A 9,238-nucleotide genomic window follows, 5' to 3' on the forward strand; every position below is an offset into this window, starting at 1 on the left:
GATCACCTCAATTTGTCTACCACAGGTTCCTCGTCACTTTGCTTCCTTCTATCACTCTCCGTTTCTCTCTTGGCCATGCTCCTACACACTTGAGGAAGAATATTCCTCCCTTAACACTTCCGCGTTGTCCTCTTCCGTGGGCTCAGTGCCTAGAATGGGGTCTTACATGATAGTGCATTCAGGGTCTCTAGAGTGAGTGGAATGGTTGTTTTCAGCACCTCGGAGATGCTGCTGAGTTGGTGGATCTGGGAAATGGCTTTAGGAATGTCTTCCTAACTCTGGGAGTTGCTGATGATGAGCCAGGTTTAAGAATCACCGCATTCTCTGCTTTGGTTTGCATAGCTACCCTCCAATTTGTAGCCTCGTCATTAAGATGAGGAAACCAAGGCAAACTAGAGAGGCTAATAGCCTGCCCAAAGAGAGACAGCTAGTAAGTGTCAGAACCAACATTCAAACTCGGCTTGTCTTCTTCAGAAACCAATATATGTTTTATTATTAGTTGAGAACGTATTGAATGCATTCTGTGTTCCAGGACATCGTAGTAAGTGCTTTCCTTACACGTATTAGTTCATAGCAGCCTATTAGGTAGGTTTTATTTTTATCTTTATAGCTGAGATAACTGGGACATAAAGAGGTGAGTAAATAGCCTGAAGTCACACAGATAGCAAGTGGCAGGACTAGGATTCAAACGAGGGATTGATGCCCAAGAGCCCAGTGTCTGGGCTCTTGCTATTAACTATGTTATTGGCCACAAACTCTGTGTCTAGATCTAGATTTGAGAGTTGCCATTCTAGAGATGGTGGTTGCATTCTTGAAGAGAGGGTGCATTTAAAGCAAGTAAAAGGACCAAAGATTGAGCCTTTAGTTATATCCTTGGTTGAAGGGGCAGGTGGTGTCAAGATTAAAAACGGTGGCCAGAGGACAAGACCAATTAGAGAATAAGAGTTGGCCTATTAGAGTGGGCACGAGCTTTGGGGACTGGTAGCCGTGCTTGAGCTTTCAGGGCCGTAGGGCCATGAGAGCTCACAAAACACCTTGGGGTTCATTAGAAGGACCTCGGTAGTACTTTAAATCTATACTATCTTAGCCTACTTGCCAGCATGCATTTAAATAATGTATAAACTTTTTGAGGCAATTCTTCTGGCCGGCGTATGGTACAGTTCCTTGGCATAGAGCAGAATGGCTTGGTCTGGCAGCGTTACAGCATAGTGGCTGAGGCCGTGGTCCTTGAGTCAGGCTGCTAGGGTTCAAATCTCACCTCCAACAGCTTTCTGGCTCTGTGACCTTAGACAAATCACGTAACCTTTCAGTGCCTGTATTTCTTTATTTTCACAATGGAGGTTATACTAACATTTACCTTATTCAGGTTTTGTAAAGATTTAGTGAGTTAGTCCTTGTAAGTCTTGAGTTAGTGCTTATAAAGCTGCCAGAACAGTTCAGCATGCTCTAAGAGCCCAGCGTCAGCAGTTGTTACTAATATTACATGCTGATGGCCTCAGACCACACCTGTGGTGTGAGTATCCATCATTTTACTCATTTGTTGTTTGGTTCATTTGATGCAGGAGGACACTATGAGTTGTTTTTTGATGTTATTCATATGTATTTGTATTTTCTTCATAGCTTGACATTGATGCCAAAAAAGAAAATTAAAACTAAGCTCCCTGTGGGTTAATTTAAGTGATTATTTTGGCACCTAGTTGTGCTGGAAGTTAGAATTTGATGCTTTGTATCATACTTGGAGTCAGTCCACGCCCTCTATTAGATTTGCGATTTATTCTCATCCAACTTGTGATGCAAGAGCGTTCACTTAAATCAAGAGACAGAATTCTCTAGATTTGCAGAGGTCTTGGGGATGATGGTTCTGTTTAAAATGATCTTTTGTCAGTGATTACTGATGTATCTAGGGTCAAGATTAATTATATTTCTGAAAATTTCATTTGTCTATTTATAGTCTAATATCCAATGCAAGGAGAAAAGCTATAGCAGAGATTATGGAATTCTACACTTTGAAAGAGTCTTCAGGGACCATCTGATTTAACTCCTTCATTGCATAGCTGGGTAAAGTGAGGGCAGAGAGTTAAGTGAGTTGGCCAAAATCCTAGAGCTGTATAGCTAACTGGAGGGCGAGGACTGAACTCAGGTCTCCTGCCTCTTGTCCCAACCTGTCTGCACATGTTTATGTTAACAGTGTACACCCAAACAGAAGTGGGTGTGAAATCAAGAATGTAATCTGGGGGCCGGCCTGGTGGCGCACCGGTTAAGTGTGCATGTTCCGCTTCGGGCGGCCCAGGGTTCACCAGTTCAGATCCTGCGTGTGGACATGGCACTGCTTGGCAAGCCATGCTGTGGCAGGCATCCCACATATAAAGTAGAGAAAGATGGGCACGGATGTGAGCTCAGGGCCGGTCTTCCTCGGCAAAGAGAGGAGGATTGGCAGCAGATGTTAGCTCAGGGCTAATCTTCCTCAAAAAAAAGAATGTAATCTGAATTGGTTTTACTTTTTGCTTTTCTCTTAACAGGATCCAGCATCTTTTTGGTAGCTCTGACAAGCTTAGCCCCAAGAGCCTATCCACAGTGACAAAATGGCCTGGGAAGCATTTATAAAATAAATTCTATAGGGAGATAAAATTTAATTGAAACTTAGTAAATTTTAATTTAAAATTAAAACTAATAAAATTTAAATTTTTATTTTAAATGTTTTTATTAATATTTCATTTTCATAAATGGCAGATGACCAGTGATCTAGTATTTCTGTATTTAAGGAAGAAATAGGATTAAAAGGACTTTCCTTTGAGTCTCTCTCTACTTTAGTAGGAAATATTTAAAGCCAAATTTTCATTCTCACTAAAAGGTAAGAAATGATACCTCTTGGTAGAGGAAGATGACAGTTCATTAGTTTCTATTTTTATATGTTGCTTAGGTTAATTAGGAACCTTTTAAAATTGTGTGTACTGAAGCTTTAATGTACACGTAAATTGGTTGAGCAGTTTTAATTAAAACTTATCTCTATTTTGAGAGTAATTACTTTCAACACTCTGAAATTAATAAGGCCTAGTCATAGTACCTCACATGTTGTGGATATTCAATAAATATTAGTTTGGAAATTAGGAAATGCTTTGGTGTTTTAGAATCTCACATGTGTTATAATGTCTTAGATTCTTTTCCAAATCTGGGGATACTCAACTCTATCAAATTTACTAGTTCAACTTAAAAGTATTTTTCTTTCCTACATAATTTTTAAAACTTTTTATTTGAAAAGAATTTCAAATTTACAAAAAGTAAAAATACTGTATGTATATATATATATGTATGTATATACATATGCACACTATATTTTTCTGGCCATTTGAGCTTAAATTACATACATTGTGCCTCTTTTCCTAAATACTTCAGTGTGTTTACTAAGAATAAAATATTCTCTTATATAAACCCATTACAGTTATTAAATTCATAAATCTGCATTGATAGAATATTTTTGTCTGCCTCTGTCATCTATGTTCCAATTTTGTCACATGCCCTAATAAAATCTTGCTACCTCTTTGCCCTCCAATACAGGGTCCAGGGTCAGATATTGCATTTAGTTGTTGTCATTTTGCCTCCTTTTGAATCCAGAGTATTTCCACAGCCTTTCTTTGTCGTTTAGGACATTGACATATTTGAAAAATACAACATTCTTTGAGTTTGTCTGCTGTTTCCTTATAATTAGGTTGAGGTCATGCATTCTCTGTTAGAGTAGTGCGTAGATGATATTGTCTAGAGGCACTTGATGGCCCTCTGACCCCATTGGTGATGTTAATTTTGATCACCTAGTCGAAGTGTTGTCCAATTTGCCCACTGTATAGATATTGTTTTTTTCTCCCTTGTAGCTAATAAGCATTCTGTAGGAAGACATTTTAAGACAAAACTTCCACTAGATTTAACTCCTTTAATGATTTTTATGTGACCCAATGTTTACCATAATGGTTGCAAAAAGAGGATTTTCCTCTTCTGGCACTCCCTCCACGCTTATTAGTTAAGTCTTCAGCTTTCTCCTGTGAGCAAGAGCCCTCCTTCCTCTGCTCTATTTATTTGTTATCTATTATCACTATGGACTCAGGAATTCGTATTTTTTCAATGGTTTGTAATTTATAACTGTGCTTAATATTTTGGTGTTAGCTTGTCCAGATTTGGCTAATGGGAACTCCTTCAGACCTAGCTCCTATATCTGTGTTATTAGCTCCCATCTATTTTTCCCCCATCTTTTTTTTGAGCACTGGGCTCATCTTATCCCTATCCTGACTCAACCACGGAACCAGGCATTTGCTTGAGGAATCCAGTTCCTTTTAGGGAGAGTGGTATTAGAGACCAAGATCTGGGCACTAGGTGTGCTAATTGCTACTGGAATGTCTGCTTTTTGGCCCTTTCAACAGACAAGCTAGGAAATGCATACATTACACATAAACACTCTCACACATAGTAATGTACATATTTTAGAAGTCATGAGTACACACCAGTTCCTTGCATTTCAGTCCATCCCCACAGTTATTTTTTGTCTTCCCCATTCTGCATTTGTGTGTCCCCTCTTCCACAGTGAGAACTCCAGCTCTCAACAGTATCAACATATGTACTCATTTGCTCAATCCTATAATATATTTAAAACTAGTTTCAAAACTGCTTCACCTCTGCTATTCTGCTAAGCAAACCTAGTAAAAGGAATTGGGGGTTTGTTTGCAATTCTTTCCTCATTGCTCGAGACTAAGGATATGAGTCAAATACTATGCTCATAAGTTACTTGGATTAGTTCTTTGTTTCATTCTTCCTTTTTCCTTTCCCCTCAGTGTAGTTATGTTACACTTTTGAACTAAAATTAGAGTCAATTTGTTTTAGTTTGCTTTCAATTATAGGTTCCTCACCATTCCCATTCTTATTGTTTTAATTTTATTTTTTGAATACATAGAATATTAACATGCTCTCAAAAATCAAAAACATAACAAAACTTGTCCTCCGTAATGTTTTAATTTAATTCCCACCTCCCCTTTTATGAAGGAAAAGATATATAACTAGCAAAAGGGCATTTATTGTACCTATGTTCAATTTTGTTGTTGCTATTCAAAATAAATTTTGTCTACTGAGATTAAGATTATAAAGAACTTAAGTTTTGGAAACATGCATCACGCTTGTTGATTTGTAACTTTGATTCCTAGGGAAAGTGGTTCTCAATGATTTTGCCATTTCAGCACACTAGAGTTAATGTCCAGTGTCTTCAGTAACGTTCACTCTGCACTGCAGTGATTGGGTGCAGGGGGGAGGGTAGGAGGGAGCACACAAGGGTGTGTTCTCTAACCTATTTTGAGAATGCTTGCTGTAGGGTTCATTAGAGCATTAGAGCCTGCCCAGTGCATTGGTCAGAGAAAATCACAGAAGCTCCTCTGATATAAAAGACCAGCGACTAAGTAATAAGACAAAATAATTAAATCAAGCAAGCAAACACAAAAATTTTAGTTCCAGATGAGTCTAAGTGAAAAAAATATCACCTTAGTGCCTTGACTCTGCTGACTCAAATGTACCTTCCTTTATTTGTGATCTAGAAAAGGTGCCTGTGTAGGAAGTCTGTGGCTTCATGATATTCTTGGCAGCATGTCTGGAAACTCACACAACTAGATGATTTATACCCATCCTGTATTTGCCATTTCTAATAACACATATATTAGGTTTATAAATCTTTAATCCAAGGTAAAGCTATGGCACACCAGCTATAATTTAGCTGGCTGAAAGAACTAAAGGTATCTTGATGGGAAGTGTCGTAATATAGCTGTGTTTTTTCTCTTTGCTACAGCCTTAATACAGATACTGGCAGCTGCTGTAACTGAGCGAGATGTGGTTTATTTCACCTTTGGGGACTCAGAATTGATGAGAGACATTTACAGCATGCACACTTTCCTTACTGAAAGGAAACTGACTGTTGGTAAGTAGGAGGTAGTCTTGACACATGGTATCTAGATGGATTGTACACCATCCAGGAGGAACACTTGCTAAATCTGAATGGATCACAGTGCATAAGAAAAAATGAGAGCATGACTTTGAGAGAGGGGGACAAAGTCCTAGAGGGGCAACATTTACAGAATCTTTTTTTCTGGCAAAGTTTCATTTGGAGTCTTGAATGAGTATGTCAGCCTATTAAAGTCAAGAAGCTGGAGTTAGTGTCCGTTTTTACTTTTGTGCATATAGAAAACTAAAAGAGGGAAGGCATAGGAGGGTAAGTTCAAACCTAAGAGGCCTCACTCTGAGTCATAATATCAGCAGGCTCGTCTGCCGTGTTTCGGCTGGATGTGAAAGGCCTCGCTCCCGTGGAGCTGAATGTAGAACTAGAGTTGCCACAGACTCCCAGAACGACACGTGCATGATGCACCATGTATAGCCTGCTGTAATCATGAGCTCATAAGTAGTTTCTTTAGCGAGTTTTTTAAAAGTTTCACTTTATGTCAGGAAAGCCTTCCTGGCATATGAAATTCATGCTCTATTTTCAAAAGCCAAATTTGAGCTTATGTTACTAGATTAAGATAAAACCGGAGTCTTTAGTAGTTTTATCCATCTACATATCTTAATGTGCAAATCGGTCTGGCCTTTTACTCTCCAGGAGAAGTATATAAGCTGTTGCTACGATATTACAATGAAGAATGCAGAAACTGTTCCACCCCTGGACCAGACATTAAGCTTTATCCATTCATATACCATGCTGTTGAGTCCAGTGCAGAGACCAGCAGCCAGCCAGGACAAAGGACCGGGGCCTGAGGAACCGAGTGAATAGAACCTCCTTCCACTTCTCACCAGAGACATCCTGTTTGAATTGTCAGGTGTAATATATGAACTGACGTAACTTAATATAAATGTGTATATAATCCACATTTGTAGGCAAGGATGCAATCCCTTCCATATACATGCGGTTGTCAGTTTGTGCATCTAAGCCCCCTCCATCCTGACTTACACAGGCTTAGATGTATTTAGTTTCTGTTTTTTCTGTTTCAGTCTTCATTCTTTGATTTTTCTTTCTTATGCCCATCAGATTTCTTGCGAAATCTCATGAGAGGTTGTGGTCAGCCCATCAGGTCTCTGTTTTGATGCCTATATATTAATTGCCTCTGCAGCTAGCAGACACCAGTGATGCCAGGGAAGAAGTTGAAATCCAAGATCTCTTTTAACTGGGTTTGCTAAAGATCTCCCTGTGAGTCTTTCACCCCCAACTCTTGTTGTAATTGCATTGTTTAAGTTTTTGAATTTTGAAATTTAAGAGTTGGAGTGTTTTTCACACATGTTACATAATGCAAATCTCCTAGGTTAAAACAATTTTGTATTTAAGACAGAATAATTTCCAGAGATAGTCCTTTTGAGACATCATCTCTATCTGTAATGGTTTGACTGTCCTTTTTCCCCTGATAATATACTGTTTTTGGAAACTAACCAAGATGGAAGGAAAGTAGAATAAAAGAGAGTTTTCCCAAATGATGTTTAAAAGAAAAACAAACAAACTGAAGAGAGTTGAAGAATTTTTTTGTTCCTTGGGATTTTTTCCTTTTAAATTAGAATTATTGTTTTATTCCTTGGTGCTTGAGGCATATTCATATAACCAAAGTTTAGAAACTGGGAACTTCATGCTGATTTGTACATATTGAAGTTTCTCTGGTATTCAAAGGTTAATAAATTTTCATTAACAAATCATTTGTCAGAAACTCCCATGTCATCTATATTTTATATATATAAATACATGTTCTTTAAGTGTGTCTATGTACAAGCACATAAAATCTAAATAAAACTGGACTTGTGGAAAATGATTAGGTTTAGGCTGTATCAGGGGCTCTGTTTAAATCCTTTATTTACAATTGTGTCCATTTAAAACTGGCAGCAAACATAAATAATAATGTCTTTTGGAAGTTAAAGTAAAAGCGAATACCAATTCTGTGTTAATTGAAGTAGAGTTTAATTGCAAAAGCACTTATTCATGTTTCTAAAATAATCCTAAACCATACTGTTGAAGTTTCTAATTTACAGTCAACTGTCAGGAAAAGCTATTGGAGGTCAAATCCTATTAATAAGGAGTTTTGGTAGCTGGTCCAAACTCCTGGTATCAGTATTGTCAAGAAAAAAATGAGGCCTTGGCCAATGTCTGTAACTGTTTTTGTTCATACAGAGATTGAGAGGTTAATGGAATTTGGCACCTGAAGGCAGCCCCTTACCATTGATGGCATTCTTTACCATAGTAACTAAGATTTTTAATTGTCTCCTTAAGTCCAACGTGTCTGGCTTTATTTCTGCTAGTACTGAGGTCTTCTTTTTCCTTACCAACCCATTCTATACTTTGGTAAGCATTCATGGTTGTATTTTCTTTCTTTTTTCTGTCTCCATATTCTTTCCCACTTATTCAGCCCCAAGACTAAGTGAACAATTGCATGAACAGTATAGGATGGTTCATGTGGTAGAGAAATCGTTAAGTTCAGGTAAGAAGATCACCCAGCTAATATTCCAGACGTAGAATCTGAGACTCAGCTCTTAGTGCTGAACAAGCTTAGAGACTGGGCCACCTGCCTGTCTGCCGCTCTTGCTGTGGAGGGCTTTCCAAGAATAAGACCTGCCTAGTTCTTTGTCCCAGGACCTTCTGGGATTGGAACAGTTTAATCAGATGGAACGTGAAGAGAACTAACATCCATTTTTTTAGGAGGGAGGAAGGTGGAGAGAATATGATTACTTTGTTCTTAAAGGCCTTCTGTAAAAAGAGAAAAAAACCAGACATCTAATTAACATTTGTATCTACTCTAAGACATTTAACAGCACCTTTTTATTCTCTTTCGTTTGGAGTTTATTGTTTATTTCATGTCATTTACCCCTTCTTTCTTTAATTTATTGAGGCATGAAAGGGTATTTTTAGTTTAGAATTCTTAGGTTTTTAATATCACTCACTTCTCTTCACTTTCTGTCTGGCTCTCTCAAATATACAATAACAGTTTAAGGAAGCGCTGTGGAGTAATGAAGAGGGCATGAGATTTTAAATCAGACAGGCTGGGTTCAGGTGCTAGCCACATTCCTAGCTAACATTTTAACTTTCTCTAAATATACTGAATTTCTGAGCCTTACTTAACTCATGTAGAAAATGGGCTATTAGCACCTATTGGGAGGTACTACAGACAAAGCAGTGATTGTGGGATCTGGCATATAGTTGGTGCTCAATAAATGTCAATTATTATAGTAGGTCAGGAAACATTTATGG

At 38.0% G+C, this 9,238-nt stretch overlaps 1 protein-coding gene across 5 annotated transcripts in view; it reads left to right on the forward strand.

Moving 5' to 3' along the window:
- Positions 1 to 7,808, forward strand: part of PARG (poly(ADP-ribose) glycohydrolase) — a 113,396-nt gene extending 105,588 nt beyond the window's left edge. For all 5 annotated transcript variants that reach the window (XR_011525167.1, XM_070569364.1, XM_070569374.1 and 2 more), the window contains 2 exons: positions 5,816 to 5,944; positions 6,617 to 7,808. Coding sequence is in view for 4 of the 5 variants with exons in the window: in XM_070569364.1 (XP_070425465.1) it covers positions 5,816 to 5,944; positions 6,617 to 6,771 (284 nt within the window). In the remaining variant the exon portion in view is untranslated. The remainder of the gene's footprint in view (positions 1 to 5,815; positions 5,945 to 6,616) is intronic.
- The last annotated feature ends 1,430 nt before the right edge of the window (positions 7,809 to 9,238 follow it).

This window comes from Equus przewalskii, chromosome 1 (assembly GCF_037783145.1).
Source record: "Equus przewalskii isolate Varuska chromosome 1, EquPr2, whole genome shotgun sequence".
In the NCBI taxonomy this organism is placed as follows: Eukaryota; Metazoa; Chordata; class Mammalia; order Perissodactyla; family Equidae; genus Equus; species Equus przewalskii.